The sequence below is a fragment of the Manis javanica genome, chromosome 3, assembly GCF_040802235.1.
Source record: "Manis javanica isolate MJ-LG chromosome 3, MJ_LKY, whole genome shotgun sequence".
Taxonomy (NCBI): Eukaryota; Metazoa; Chordata; class Mammalia; order Pholidota; family Manidae; genus Manis; species Manis javanica.
In genome coordinates this window covers 208,869,214-208,885,636 of record NC_133158.1, presented here as the reverse complement: position 1 = coordinate 208,885,636, position 16,423 = coordinate 208,869,214, and the positions used below count along the sequence as shown (strand labels likewise).

At 43.7% G+C, this 16,423-nt stretch overlaps 1 protein-coding gene and 1 long non-coding RNA gene across 2 annotated transcripts in view; one reads left to right on the top strand and one right to left on the bottom strand.

The window, feature by feature from the left end:
• The first annotated feature begins 8,348 nt into the window (after positions 1–8,348).
• On the top strand, positions 8,349–10,422 carry LOC140848254 (uncharacterized). The gene is made up of 3 exons (XR_012128825.1): positions 8,349–8,640; positions 9,553–9,724; positions 10,029–10,422. It is a non-coding gene; the product is annotated as an uncharacterized lncRNA (long non-coding RNA).
• Positions 10,423–12,921: 2,499 nt separating this feature from the next.
• Positions 12,922–16,423, bottom strand: part of CDCA2 (cell division cycle associated 2) — an 82,489-nt gene continuing 78,987 nt past the window's right edge. The window contains exon 15 of the mRNA XM_073232704.1: positions 12,922–13,663. Coding sequence (XP_073088805.1) covers positions 13,560–13,663 — 104 coding nt within the window. The 3' untranslated portion in view covers positions 12,922–13,559. The remainder of the gene's footprint in view (positions 13,664–16,423) is intronic.

Sequence of the window (16,423 nt, the reverse complement as noted above, 5' to 3'; positions counted from 1 at the left end):
TGTCACAGTGACAGTATGTTTCATATTGAAATGTACATCCGCCTTTGGTATATTTTCACCTGTGTTGTGTTCAGCCTCTCCAGTGATTTAGGGGTTCTGGCATCGCGTCAGCAAAGAATCAACTGCTTTTCCTTTCTTTGCTTCTTTCTTTTTTCAAGCATTTAGAGCATGCAGCAGATCATTACTACCCTAGGCGAAGCCAGCAACATTTGGGTTTGATTTGGTTTCAGTCACAGACCCCTTTCTCAAAGTTAAGCTGCACTGTAATTCTAAACTGACCCACCTTCCCCCTAGCAAAGGTGAAAAAATGTTATGGGGCGTTTTAGAACCCACAGCCCATCATTTATACCGAAAACACTAAGAGAGTTCAGACTTGGCTTATTTTCGCTAACTCAGAGATGTTTTGACATGTTTATTTGTTTAATTTGTTTATTTTGACTAGCTCTGATTATAATTGGCAGCAGTGTGTAGAATTAACATTAGACAGTGTCTTAGACTTGTCTGTTACAATAATGCAAAAAGAATGTGAAAAGAAATCTACGCACTGCATAACAATAGCAAGCAGGCAGGAAAACTACAAGGTATTTTTTTTTCACAAAAAGACTTGTACCCTCAGTTTTAGATTTTATTTAAAGATTTACATGATAATTGTACAAATTATATTTGAACGCTAATATTTCTTTTATTCAATAAATCTGCCCCTCTACTAGTATGCTTGTACAACAGTCACAGAAAGTGGAATTTCAAAAATCTAACCTTTGAATCTGTTGAGATTTTTTTCATTGTTTTTTTGTTGTCAATGGGCTTTTTGAAAATTAAAGTGCAACTATTCAATAACGTTGCAGTAATGTTTGAAGGATCACAGAGTATGTGATGCAGTGTATGGTTGAAAATGTACTTTCTGAATTCTCTGAAAATCCCTGACCAATGAGACTGACATCTCAGAGATATTTATCCAAATGAGGCAATTTCCCCTGGATTTTTTCCCTATTTGCCAAGACAATGGTTCTAGCATGTCAACCTCTTCTTGGTGTTTGCAGGGGTCTCCATAAAGCCTGCTTCTTCGGGTTGGCCACACTCCATATGGAAAAATATATAACCCATTTTTAGAAGGAAATAATCCCACGTTAGTTGTTCAGTCAGGTCACACATCGCAGCCTCTGTGTCCTTTGGAAGCATCAGTGCTAAGACAGGAAACAGGGTCCTGTTCCCCCAGCCTTACCCCTGGCCCTGGAGTTGAAGACTGTGCTCTTTAGTGTGTCTGAGAGGGCTTCTGGCCACAGCTCCTTAGAGGGGAAAATAAGAATCAGTTCATCTACATATTCTACTGCCAATTATGCACACAAGAGCCCAAACATGCTTTGCTCACATTTATTATCCCATAAATATTTTCCCCCTGCGCAGTATGGTATATTTCTGTGTGTGATCCTGACGTGGAACACCATATGTGCTCTGAGACGGGGGCCAAGTTCAGGTTGCCATATCTATGCCAAGCAGCCCAGAGGTCTCTGCTATGGAATATTTGCTCTAAGAAGCCTGGAGTCTCTAGACAACTGATCCCTCAGCTTCGATTTCCCTTGAGCTTAAATCAGATTTCTTTGGACCAAGAAAACTCACCCTAAGAGTGCAGGAGTGGCCAGTGGCGGGTTGTTTTGGTGGCAGCAGCGCATGGTTTGAAGGAAACTGGGAAGATAGATTTCTCTTGGGGGCACTGGAGTATTCTTTATAGGAAATAGAAAAATGTATTGTTTTCTCCCCAGTTTCAATGACAAACATAGGAATTGCACAGCTCCAGGACAGTGTATGAGATCAAGCATCAAACAGCAGTTTTAAAAGTACAATATGGATATAAATATGAAATTAGTAAGGAATTAGATCGTAATTAGTCCCACCACAAGAAAGAAATGATAATTATGCAATATGATAGAGGTGTTAGCTAACGCTACAATGGCAATCATATTACAATATAGGAGTGCATGAAATTAACATATTGTACCCTTAACCTTACACCATGTTATATGTCAAATAATCTCAATTTTAAAAGTACAATGTGGAGATAGAAAGAGCAAAGTTCTGCCCTTCCCAAACTGCTTTCTGAGTTTTCCCAGTAGGAGAGCAAAAGGGAGATACATGAAGAACAGAAATCCCAGATTGACAACCCGCAGTGCCCGTGGCACCTGCAGACATGGTCCCCGGAACCTGTGTGCCGCCCTTCACTGTGGCGGAACCCCTTTGAATGAGGAGTCACCCGGCCACATCTCTTGAACTAGATTCAAGGAAAGAGAGCAGAGGGGTCAAGGGACAGGTAAGGGTCCCACACACAGTATCCCCAGTGTTTGGTGAAAATACAGTCCAGGGGTACATCTAGAGATCAGAACACGGCCATTCCCATTTCTCATGCCTGATACATCTGCAGGTCTGTCACTGAAGAACCACAGACTGGATAGAGAACTCTGAGAGCCTGACTCAGCAAGGAGAGAGTCAACCAGGGGCTCCCAGCTTTAGAAGGACATATAACAAGCAGTGAAAGCAGAAGATTTATCATGCAGCCTTCATGTGTCTACTGGATTCAAAGAACTAAAGCGCCTCATTCCCTGAGTACTGGGTTAACTAAGACTTCACCATACAGAACGTTCTACCTGGGCCCTGGTAACATCTTAGGAGAACCAGCCAGGACGTAAGGATAAAGAATCCAATCTTATATCCAGAAACCAAGGCAGAATTTAGAAACTTTTCCTTTTAGTCAAGAAAAATGAAACTGCGCAAATTTATATCAAGAAACAACAAAAACAGTGGCTGTAATGGGGTATGTGGTGGGGACTTGTTGATGGGGGGAGTCTAGTAACCATAATGTTGCTCATGTAATTGTAGATTAATGATACCAAAAAAAAAAAAAGAAAGAACAAAAGGAAGTGACCTTCAACTTTTTTTTTTATTTACCATCACCATACTTGTGCCAACGGAAGGCTGACCAGAGAGTCAGAAGTTCTGGTTTTAATTTCCATTCTGTCCCCATTTTACTGGGTTACCTTAGACCAAGCACTTCCCTTATCTGGTCTTTATTTCCTCCAGTAGTTTTGCTGTTCAAATTACTTTGAGCTTCTTGGAAGAGAAATGTGTCATAGAGACAAAGTGCTAGTATTGTTACCTGCCTCCAAAGGGAGAGCTTACATTTGTTCATATGAAATGAGTTGACTTTCTTTTTGGTTAAACTAAGTAGTGAAGCATGGACCGTAAGTGTTTTTAAGCTCCTTAGATACAGAAGTTATATAAATACAAGGCGATGTTATTGAAATGAAACTTCTTTAGGGCATTTGTCAAGGGACCCAGTATTAGGAATCTCTTACAGAAGAAGATGAAATGAGGGATAGTCTAATGACGTCTTGCTGCTAGATAGTCCACTAGGGCCAGTTCTAAATCCCACTGGACGTCTGGGTGATTGAGAATAAGGAAAGCAACCAAAAAGCGGCTAACTTGAAGAAAAGTGTTAAAACCATTTTACTGCCTGCCAGTGTAGTTCCCCGGCTTCAGAGAATTCCCAAACTCATTACATTGAAATTTATCAATATGTATTCCAAGAATTCTTCAGGATAATAATACCTTCTCTGTGCTCACCTTAAAAAGCATTCCCTCTTCTAATCATCATCAGGTAAAATCCTCTGACTTTGAGAAATGAGATTCCTTTGCTTAAGCAGAAGTTCTTTTCATTTCCTGTCTAGTCATTTCGAGATACACAAAAGCTGCATCTAAGATAAATGAAGTCATCATCGTAACAGACGGAGAGGAGTAAATGCTGGCCAGGACTCTGGATTTTGGGGGGCTTGTTCCAGAAGGCAATAGATAGAAACAGCTTACTGTTTTCCCTTTGCCAACCTCACAACACTTTTTTTGATGTCACATTTCCTGGTGTCATTTTATGAAGAGTTAAGAACAATTATGACATTCAAATAAAAATAGGTATACTTAATAAGGCATCATACAAACATAAAAATAATATCTTATAAAATATCTTGTAAAATATATAAAAATAAAAATGTCAAGCTAAGAAAGTCAACTAAATACTGGATTGGAAGACAGGAGACCTGACTTCAGTCCTGCTCTTTTAGCACCATGCAGGTGGCCAAGGATAAGTCACTCAATTTTTTCTGGACCAAAATATCTACACCTGGTGAAGTAGGACTACCAACAGTGCCCTTCCAGCCTCACAACTACTCTCTGAAGGTAGCTGAGCAAGCAGGTAGTGGGTATGGCCATGCTTGAAACATGTTAAGTCTTGTACAAGTATATGGTATTACTTTTTCCTGAGCGTTGACGCAAACACAAATAATTCAGGGGTCAAGTCAGAAATATCAAATGGCCCAAAAAAGATATTAATATCGTACCCTGACCTCAATGTTGCAAGTCATGAAATGAAGAAAAACCAGCGGCCAAAATATTCAGGAAATCTAAAATGCTTCAAACACAACAATGGGTATGCCCTGGCTTTTAAATATAAAACTGGTTTTTTGATGCAAAAGTAAAACCAAATTTTGTCATTTCTCAAGAGAAGTTCCCGCTCTTGCCTTTCACTGCGCTCTCAGCCAAGAACATGTCTCTTTTGTTGTTTGTTATATAAGGTCATAGAAATACAAAGTAGCTTTATTTCATTCAGTGTGACTCAACAGATGTCCCCAGAAAAGTCCTTGCTTTGAAGAATCCTAGGGCCTCCCCACCTAAGGGTCTTCTGAATGCACGCTCTGGCATTCAGACTCCGTTCTCCTGGGCCGCCTGTCCTTCTGGCCCAGCCCCTTCCCTTGGAGCACCAGGCCAGGAGCCATCAATAGCTGACACAAACAAGGTGGTTTCAGGGTCCCAGTGGAACTTGCACAATTCTGCTCAAATTCTCAGCTAACCAAACACTACTCTGGGGCATTTTCTGGATTCCCACTCTGAGCCCCAGACCAGGGGATTCTCAGGCTGTGCAGTCAGCCATCAGCCATGTGGATTCCCCCAGCCAGCCCGCAGCTCTTGATGTGCCCCACATACCACCCGGGCAGAGAGCCTGGGCTGTGTTCCCATCCCGGAGGCAGAGGCTTTGGGGGTTCCGGCTGGGGTGTGTACTCAACGCCTCGGTAGGGTCTCTGCATCATGAGAATATTTCATGTTTCTTCTACACGGCCCTTCTACTTCTTCGTTCTTGTGTTCTCTTTTGTGTTCAGTTCTCTGTCTCCCTTCTCTCCTTTCCTAAGTGACAGGCCAGTGCGCAGCACCGATGCTGACCCATTGCCCTCAGAGCCAGAGCTTTCTGCCTATTTCAAACTTGCAATGTAGCTACAAGAAGCCCTTGTTTCCTCTCTGTCCCCACTTTGCTCCAGTCCCTCCACAGCAATTTTTTTTATTTTTGAACAACATCATGACTTAAGCCCCAGGAGGACATCAACCCCATAGGCCTTAGTGTTTCCTGGATAACCCAGGTTTCCTCTCCAGTGAGAGGAAGGTTTTGAGTTTCTTTGCTTTTCTCTCACGTCTCCCCCAGAACCTCTTATTGCCCCCTAGTTGGTCAAACCGAGCCAGAAGGCAACCCCTTTCCCAAGGCAGGAAGCCCTCAGCAAGGAGCCTGACAGGGACCAGGTCCAAGTGTCTGTGCAGAAGTGGCAAGTTTCATACCCAGCAAGACTGGCTACTTAGTTCTTCTCAATTTGAAACAAGCCATCGAAAAAAGATTCCTCAAAGAGCAACAAATCCTCTTGTATAAAAGAGAAAGAGGGAAATATTGCTTGACAGCTTCCCCCAGAGGCTAAAACAAGTGACAGTGTATATACTCCAATCTATGTTCCTAATAATGCAAAATATAAATGTGGCTACAATTGGACATGACAAAACAAGAGAAGGGCAAAGGGTGGGAAGGTAGGGTCTAAGCAGCCAAGAATCAGACGTACAATATGCAAAATTCTTGGTATTATTCTATTCCATAAACGGGATTTAAACTTGAGCAACATAGAGGTAAAGTTATTGCAGGGGCAGGGACAACAGCATAGACGGCTCTCTGTCGCCATCCAGCGGACAAGAGCTGCATGATGGCACAAAACTTCACATCAATGACGCAGAGCATAAAATTCAGCCTGCATGAAATCATGGTCCCTCCTCCAGAGAATTACTAAAGCTTCCAGAATGTCCCCTCTCCTGCCTCCAGCCCTCCGCCTCCCTCATTAGCTGCCTTTGTTTGTCTTTGAGATAAAGGGATCTTGGCGGGTCTCTCCTCGCTGACTGAGAAACTCAGTACTCAGAAAAGAACGGCTCTTGGGGCACTTGAACCAGATCTGGAGTTCCCTTAATTGGTGTAAAAGATGGGGGAGAGGGGTGTGGAGAAGAATAAATGAGAACCGGGGACTGGGGGAGAGGGTGGCTTCATCTGAGTGCCAAATGGTAAATAAGCCCTTTTTATGGACTCATTTGGCCTCAGCCCTACAAAGGCGTCTCTAATTGACGGAGGAAGCAGACAAAAAGGCAGTTTTAAGTGACATTTGATTCTTCCTGAGCAATGCTAAGGTTTGTGGTCAATCTGGGGAGCAGATAACAGAGATTGCCTCATCACTCTTTAAATCCACGGGTTAATTAACCCAGAATGAAGTTGAGTTCAGACTGTCCTGGAATTTTTCTTCCAAGCACATACCTGGTTCTTCCCTTGGTGTGTCTCCCGTGCTCTGGTTATGCCCGGATGCAGCTGGTACAAGCCCAGGGGCCAGGGGCCCATCTATCTAAACTGCTACCAGCTGCCCACAGTGTCTGTGCCAGAAAGGTCCCCAGGCTGGGTTGTCAATGGCCCAGGAGGCTTGAGTCACCTCAGGATATATCGCAAGTTGTTTCAGACCATTTACCCCTGAACCCTAGGCGGCACTGGGGTGCCACACGTGCTTGATTCAAGTATCTTTAAAAATTATTTTTACCTTTAAAAAAAGTAAAAAGACTACCGAACATCTTACATGCCAAATTGTAACAGATTGGGGCACCAATAAGTTAATTTGCATGTCTGGACTTTTTAAACACCTGGGCCCATGCGTGTCTCCTCATGTAATATTGGACACACACACGTTCCTTTAGGAAGCAGACGTGGCTGTGCTCAGCTATGTCAGGCTGGGCTCGTGCGTGTCTGCTCAGAGGATGCGATCTCCCAGAATACTGTCAGCTGTATAAGAACCAGTAAAGAGACAACAAGACTCGTGATAATATCATGATAATATAATGTTATAAATAGATTGAGCATTTATTGTACGTTTGGATTTTTTCACTTATCTCTTTGTGATAAATAATATTAACATGTTGGTAGTAATTCAATTTAATTTTCTTTTTTAGGAATCCCAACTATTCTTCCTTGGGCTTCACATCACTTTTTTTGAAGAGCATCTAGAGATTACAATGTGAGCAACTGTTGGTATTTACAAGTACTTGTCTGTGCGAATCAGAACTTTACCAATACTGTTCTACCTGAACAAAACAAATACTATACTATTTAAGTCAGGATAATGTCTATCAGCAGATTTAATTAACAAAAACAATAGACTTCTATTGTCTGGAAAAGTCTATACAAAAGAACATAAGCTTTGTAGTCTTGTTAGGCGCTGACATGTGTACCCACAGCATTCATAAGTTGAAGCCCCAAAACACAGTAGCTTAGAATATAAGCAAGTTTGGAGAAAAAGTCTTTAAGGAAGTGATTAAGTTAAAATGAGGCCATTTGTGCGGGTCCTAATCCAATCTGCCTGGTGCCCTTGTAAGAAGAGGGAATTTGGATGCACAGGCCCCAGGGATGAGTGAGCAGAGAGGAGGCGCCATGTGAGGGCACGGAGAGGTAGGCCTCTGCAAGCCCAGGAGAGAGGCCTCAGGGGAGACCAGCCCTGCCAGGATCTCAGACTTCTCACTTCCAGAACTATGGGAAAAATGAATGTCTGTTGTTTAAACCACAGGTCTACAGATTTTGTTTAGGCAGCCTGAGCGGACTACACAGTGGTGAACAATTAGGTGTGAAATTTCCCACACTACCACATGCTACCTGCATGGTCTTTTTTTTATTTTATTCTTTGATAGTTCACTGAAATGTAATTTACGTATTGTCATAAAATATATGTTTCAAGTGTATAAGACAAGGATTTTTAGTATATTTACAGGGCTGTGTGGCCATCACCAAAATACCTGTGTAATCTTGAGAAAGATACCGAACCTCTCTGGGCTTTAATTTCTTCAGCTGTAAAGTGGTGCCACACCTTTGACACGGGGTTTGTGAGAATCTAGTGACATAACAATGCAGGATACATGTGTTTGCTTCCTTCCTTCTCCATCATTCCTGGTGCCTTCCACCTGAACCCAACCAAGTCTCAAATCCTTGTGCTTGCCAACTCCAGCCTCTTTTCTTGTCCTTGGAGAAGTGGACACAGCATCACCACTCACTCCTCCGTATGGCCTCCCACCCCAAGGGCATAGCCGTTAGCTCTGGGTCCCAGATATGGTCTTTCCTTCCGTAGTAGGCAGCCACCAAGGATCCTCACCTCCTGGTATTCATGTCCTTGTGTAATTCCCTTCCCCTTGAGCTTTAGATAGACCTAATCGTTCTCCCCTATGGAACAGTATACAGCCAACATGATGGGATGTCACTTCCGATATCAGGTAACCAAAAGCCTGTGGCTTTCCACTCGGGGGTCCTCTCTGACCCTCGCTCACTCACTGGCTCACCTGCCATGCTGTGAGCTGCTCAATGGAGAGCCCACGTGGCCAGCAGCCACTGGGGACTTGAGCCCTGCCAGCAGCCATGTGCATGAACTTGGACTCAGATCCTTCCCCAGTCAAGCCTCGAGATGACCACAGCCACAGCCGATACCTTCAGGGCAGCCTGATGAGGTCCCCAGCTGAGCTGTGCCCGAATTCCCGACTCACGGAAACCGGGAGGTCATCAATGTCGGGTGTTTTAAGCTGCTTAAAGGGGTCATTTGCTATGTAGCAACAGATAACCAACACGGCCACCTAGAAGGAAAAGTGTCAAAAATGGGCTGACCGCTTGGGAAGGGTCCCTATTGTGCTCAGTGCCCTTCACTCTGTCAATGGTCAAATAACTAGAAAGTAGGATCAGCTCACACTCGACCTTCAAGGGTTTGCTGAAGTTTCGGTTGCTTGTGGCTGCTCCCTCTTTTTCCCAAGCTCTGCAAAAAGCAGAGCAGTTCACATGTGTCCCACGTCTCCTGGGAGGGCCTTACTAGCCCTGCCACACTGGAGTTTAGTTTGGGTTGTCCTGTGACCTTAGCTCTGTGATGGGCTCCAAAAAAAGTTACGATTCTATAGATCCTCCAGCTTTTCCTCACTGTTAGGCCAGAAGCCACGACCTCTGTGGCTCTCTGTGTCTTGGGTGGAAGTGGGGCTCCAGACCGAGTTGGAGTTTTGGTCTCTCCCTTGCTTTCCTTCTGACCAGAGACTGTGATGCAGGCCCCGGAAAGCCCGTGTGACCGGGGCGAGGTGGCCTGGGGTCGCTGTCTGAGTCCAGGGCCCACAGCTGACTGGCTCACGCATTCCTTCACCCCCTGATAGGTGCATGTGTCTACTGACCTGGAGACAAGGAAACAGGGCTGTCCTAGCAATGGGGTTTGGCGACCATCAGGGCCGACCGTCAACCACCACTTGAAATTCCCACCATTAGAGTCAGGAACGAGTTTAGCAACAGATCTGCTGAAGGCAGGCCGACACAGGAAAAACAGTAAACGTGAGTGGCAGATTTGGTGTTTTTGTCCAGTTACCCACCAGCAGGGCAAATTTGTCTTGGGCAATTCACTTCAATTATCTGGGAATCAGTTTCCTTACCTATTACAGAAGGGCCTAGATGATGTTCCTATGACAGTATCAAAAATGTTGCAAATGTTTTATAAAGCAGCTTCTTTTCTTCTCTGATTTGTGTCTGCCATTACCCTGGACTCCTTCAGAAGATTCCATTGTTAGCTTGTGCTCAAGCAGATGAGCTATTTTCCTTTGCACATTTTCCATTCCCGTTTTATTTTGTTTTCACACAGTTTCCCTGCTTTCTCCACCCTCTGAACACCTACACACAAGCCCCAGGAGTGGACACGTGACCCAGACCCAGCCAATCTTGTACTTAATCCCTCAGCAAACCACGTGAGGTCTAAGACGTGGACCCACCTACGGATGCAGAGAAGAGCCCTGTCTTGGATCACTGCAAGAATCTGGAGACAGTAGTTTTGCAGCTGTGTTTGCTGGTCTAGGCCAACGTGCATTAGGGGATGCTGGTTGTCACATGGAGAGAACCTTTCTCAGAAGAAGCCAAGATGAGGAGAAGGAAAAGAAAGAGAATGAAAGGTCCTTTGATCTGGTTGTCCCAGTTGCAGTTTCTAACAATCTGATCCTTTCAGCTCTGCTTTAGATTCTGTGAGCAAACCTAGCACCCTTCCCAGGGATGTGAGTCCATAAATAAAGTGTTTTGAACTTTCAGTTACTTGCAACTCAAATAATCCTGATAAATACAGACATTGAGAGAGCATGGGGGTAATTATGGCACAGAGCAAAAGGCTTTGGACTATAGTGATCCGACACCCCAAGGCAGAGCATGCAGGGCACCCAGGGAAAACATCCAACTTGATTCCTCTCCGAATGCACATGGCTGCAGATTGCCAACTACTTCTCAGAAGACAGAGAAAACAGAGGCTTGTTCTATGCAAGACTCTAGTCAACCTCTCAGGCAACAGGGCAACCTGGACATGGTTTCCTTCAAGCTGTATTTGCCTGTAAAAATCAAGCGGGAAGGCATAGGGCAACTCATACCCACTGAAAGGACTAGTTCACAGTTTCTGGTACAGTCCCTAATTCGGGCAGCCTCTGCTTTTCAAAGGCAATGTGGCTCTAGAGACAACATCACTGATTAGACTGTCATGTTACAAACTTCCAACGGCAAGTGTACTCAGAGCAGTGGCTTTTGTTAGAGAGAAGAGCGTGGGTGTAGGAGAAGCATGAGAAGTGGAGTCAGACATCATATTCTCTCACCCGATCCCCTCCATGTGCAAGGGTGAAGGGTGTCACCTCAGTTTTGGGGCCACGAGTCGCTAACAGCTCCCATGGGGATAGAGCCAATAGCCTTGGCCTTGGTCTCATTAGTACCAAGCTCTAGCCGGCTGTATTAATCACAGAAACGAATGCTTGTCTGTGTAATGCACATTTTCCCAGCGTATTGAAGCTCTGGGTTTAAAGGGAAGTTTCATTAATAACAGCAGTGTGTATTTTGCTGAGTTTTTCCACCCCGCTCACTGTAACAGAATATCCAGCCTCTTAACAAGTTTCCCAAGTTACATCTGGGGACCTCTGAGGGGATTTTATAATGCACAAAAACAAGCCCTGACAGCCACAGTATGGAGCCCACCTCCATACTCTTTTTTCCATGCTCTCCTTCTCTGTCCCTTTAATGTCACCAAAAAGAACTGCCATTGTGTCGTTCAGATGCCGGTAATACACCAACATGATACTCGGCAGATGTAAGGAAAGATCTTCTTCTAATTCCCAATGTTCCTAATGCCCACCTACAGGAACCACCAGCCACTACTAGCACGTGTGCGCACACACACACACACACACACACAGCCCTTGGTGACAAGTTCTGTCACAGTGATACCAAGGAAGTGGTGTATTATACCCCAAATCTTAAAGCTAATGCCCCACGGCCCCAGGTGGGGATCCACGGTGCTGACGGGGCAGCCGGGCTCCAGGCATGTCCAGCGCTGTCCTCCCCAGCGGGCCACCTCCCACCGCCCGGCACCCATGAACGCCCTCGTCTTCCTGTCACCCAGACATCGCTGCAGGTCCTTGATGGGTCCACAGGTCACAAGCCTCGTGCTTCACCTGGACGTTTCGGGCGCACAGACATGATTTCTACTTTGGCGCAGCATGGCAGATAATCCAGCGGTCGCTGCTGCGGCCAGTAACACCCGAGAAGGAGGCTCGGTGCCTCAGCTTGGCCTTAAGGAAGGGGTCACACTGAGGTCTGCCTCCCAGGATAGCGAGGGGGGAATGGGTGAATGTGATCGGAATCATCTTAAAATGAGACTGAGATTCGTTTTGTCTCGCTCTGTTCCTTGCCTGACATGTCATGGAGATAATGCATGAGCCGTGAACATAGGAAGTCTGGCCGCCAAACAAAAGGGAAGTGGCTCTCTGATAGGCGGCACTCCAAGTTCGCGGACCACGTGGTCACCTTTTAGATTCAAATCCAAATCTTAGGGACCAAGGCTTCCTTACCTTTCTAAGCCTGTGTGGAATTGTTATTATACAGCGTTCTATTTAATCTCCACGATTAAACTGTGCTAGCTATGATATTTGAAACAAAGTTGCTTTATCTTTTATTCTACGACCAATACATGCTCATTCTAAAAAAAATTTGGTACACATTTTAAAATGATCTATAATTCCTATGCCTAGAGAAAAGTATTTCGGCATTTTATTATATGTGATATATATTATTCCACCATCTTTTTCTATGCATCTATAACATATAATTTATAATATTACAATTTAAAAATTACTTTTTTCTGAGCAAGGTAATAGTGACTATTTTTCCACGATATGAAATACAGTTTTTTTCCACAACATGTTAAGATTACATGAAGTGCCACCATACACCATACACCATAATACGCTTACCTGATTCCCTTTTGTCAGGCACTTAAGCTGTTTCCAATTTTTAGTTATTATAAAAATGCTTTGATCAACATTCGTATAGCAAAACTTTTTCACATATCCATGATGATTATTCCTTTAGATTGATTCTTACAGGTAGAATTTCTGGGTCACAGCACATGTAAAATTTTAAGGGTTTTCTTCTGTATTGTCAAATATCCCTTTAGAAAAGTTATAGCAATTTACAAAGCCACAAGTGGTATAAAAAAGCACTAACTTCCTTGTAACACTGCCAGCATTTTTATTTTTATCTTTGACGATTTTTTGGGAGAAAAAATTTCAATTGTTTGAAATGTGCAATTCTTAACATTTACCAGGAAGGCTGAATTTATTTTTCATGAGTTTACTGGCCATTCACATTTCTTTTTATGTAAAGCAATGTCCATTTCTTTTGTCTGTTTTCTATTAACTTGCTTCTCTTTTTCTTGTGGATTTTTAAATGCTTTATTATTAAGTCTTCCATATGGAGCATAAATATCGTGTGATTAACTCTTCCATAGCTACAAAAAATATGCCTTCCACAGTATGCCTTTTAATATTATTTAGTACTTGATATACATAAGTTTTTATGATAAATGTTTATGGAGTCAAATTATTCCATATTGTTCTTTATGGTTTTTGTATTTTCATGTACACTTATAAAGGCCTTCCAAGATTATTTTTAGAATTATTTGATTATCTTTTAGAATGGTGAAAGTTTTTCTCCAAATTTCAAATCTTTACATGCGTGAAATGGCTAACCGTTATAAAGTAATCCATTCTCTTTCCAATGACTCAAAAACGCCAGTGTTATCTCATGAACAGTTGTTACATTTTGAATCTGTTGCTGATTCCATTTTGCTGAAAATTAAGCGCACAGTCTCTCATCCTTCTTTCTTTCTGCTTTTTCCATTTATCCTGCCCCATCCCTGGGAAATTGATTCCTTTTCCACAGGAAATAAGGACAAGTCACTTGTTTTTAGATCTCCTTGAAAAGCAGAGAGAAAATAGTGATTAAACATGAGTATTTATAAATTGAAGAGTACCATTTCAGAGGAAATCATGCCTAACAGAATGGACTTTAATCCTAGTGTTTTTGTTCCTCTTCACCATTAGCAACTGAAAGGAGGTGGGGGAAGTCCTGTGAAAACACTCGCCTCTCTCCTTAACCCGCGAGTTACATGGAGATCTGGTTAAAGGAAGGTGGGAGCTGGCTAGAACAGCAGTGTGGTAACAGTCCACATACACGATGCGGAGAGCAGTGGCCTGTCCATATGGCCACTTTCCTCGGCTGCCGCTCCTTTAACATGGTAGAGTAAGAACCCACTTATGATATTGGATAGTGTAAATAGGCCTTTGACCCGGCACCAAAGACCTCTGTCACTCACCGTTTTGAATCTGTTTCTGGTCAGCTCCGTTGGCCTGAATGCAGCTCTAATGAGACTGAGGTCATGGGTTCAATACTAGTGTGGTCTAATTACCAATAAGTCAACTGTTTCAGGGTCTCTGCTTGTACTTCTAAACCAAGCCAGCCATTCTGCATGTGCGCAACTTTGGTCACACAAAGGACAAGGTGAGAGAGCAGAGATAAATCAGAACAAATCTCCCACCACACTGGGCCGTGCAGTCAACGCCCTGCTGTTGGCAGGTCAGTAGCAGGGTTTTGGACATGAGCAAAGAGAGCACGTTTTTATATTGGAAGGACGGCGGTCAGTAATTGGCCTGTACTCCACACCCCATCCTGCAGAGAGGCTGCCAAACCCCCGTCTCCATGGACTTATTATTCTAATTTAGAGGATAGAGATTGGGGGCAGTTGTGGGCCGGGACTGTCCTGTGCTTTAACAGGAATGTGTTCAGTAATCATCGATGCCTGGGGGGAAATAAAAAATTTAATTGGAAATGTAACCCTTCTTTTTAATTTCATTATGGAGGTAAATAAAACATGTTAAAGATAATATGGAAAACAAGCAAAGGAAGAAAAATCAGGCATTCTCACCAACACAACACATATACAATTAGCAATATCAGGCTCCCCCCTTTGCATTACTATTTTTATACATTGCACCAATCACGTTTTACAGGAGGAACACACATTTTCTGAGAAAGGGGAAATCACCTACCATCTCTAACAAAACCACTGTTCTAATTTCCCCCCGCAGACTTCCAGGCCTCACCCAAGGGAGCACGGAGTTTTGAGTGATCCTCCTAAATGCAGAGGTCCTCAAAGATACTACCCCAGCCCGACAAAAGCCCATCATCTCAACCCCCAGGAAACAGAAGACGCCTCAGTATCCTGCACACAGCTTACACTTCAGATACTAAAGAAGTTTCTAATCACAAGCATTCAGCAAAATATCATTTGGAAAACATCAAGAGGGGAAGAAAGCCCTCCTGCCGAATGCGAATGGGGCAGAATTGCACTCCCCATTGAAACGTACTGTAATTTCTCATGGAAACACTTTGTGGAAAACCAGTCATATATCGTAGCCCCTAAGTATGAAACCACGGGTCCCGCTAACCACACAAAACAGCTGTGCCCTTGGAGGAAAGGTCACTGGCTGCAGTCGTGTTTCTTTTTACTTTTAAAGAAATGTCAGACCACGTTTTATGCGGTCCTTATGACAGGGAGCTGTTTATTGTATCACCAAGCTGCCATAACTTCAGGACAAGGAAACTGCCATTATTTGGAGAGCGTATATCTTTCTGACTTGCAGGAAAGATGAAAATTAAGAACGGCCCTTTTTCAGAGTGGGTCTAAGTATTCTTTGACAGTCTCCTACAATATTTCAAACATCTTCGTCAGACCCATAAAACCTGATGCTGGCCTCACTTAGCCTGGCTGAAGCTGTGCTGGGGTTCAGACATTTATCGCAAGTGTGGCGTGAATGCTGCCACTTGGCAGATGTTTTCAACCAAGGATTTTAGACCAGCTTGTTTGGTGCTCCCAAAGACGGAGAAGTGTACATAAAGAAATCATGGGACATTAGGAAACAGTAATGATAGCTAATGTTAACCATGTGCCTCCTTCTAAATGCAGAGGTCCTCAAAGATGCTACCCCATCTGTGCTAAGCATTGCATGCACATTATCTCAATGTGTCCTCACATCCATGAGGAGTAGCCCTAGGATACAGACAAGAACACTAAGAACGCAAGCAAGTAAGTTGTCCCAAGGGCCCATTGCTGCGAAGTAAGGGTGTCAGGATTCAAACCCAGGTCTCCTCACTCTGAGCCACACACATGTAATCCACAAGTGCTCATCATGTAATGTTTCCCAGGCACTGTGGTCCCACATGATAACGGGACATCTTCCGAGTCCTTACAGGTTACCATAACTATCTAAATCATGTCAGAGAGAGTAGGTTCCCTCTGCATGGTCACACAACTGGGTGGTAGCTTGCATTTGAAATCAGATCTGCATGACCTCTAATTCCACACTCTGACACCAAACTTCTTGATCTGGAGAATTTTCTAGAGAAGAGAAGTAAAGGAAATGGGGAACATTTTCAAACAACTGATCTGGGTCTTGACTGTCCAGGATCAATGGGGAAAGAGTAAGATTCTGTTTAAAATCCCTGTCAAATTCTGTTGCAATGTGTTTTTATATTCTGGTGTACATGAAATCCTGAAGCTGCTTCGGAAACCCATTTGGATCTGGACCAAGCTAACGAGAGACAAGTGGTCCCCAAACTAACTGCAACCTGTTTGTGTGAGTTGGTTAAGCAGTGTCCATGGGCCCGGCAGCCGGC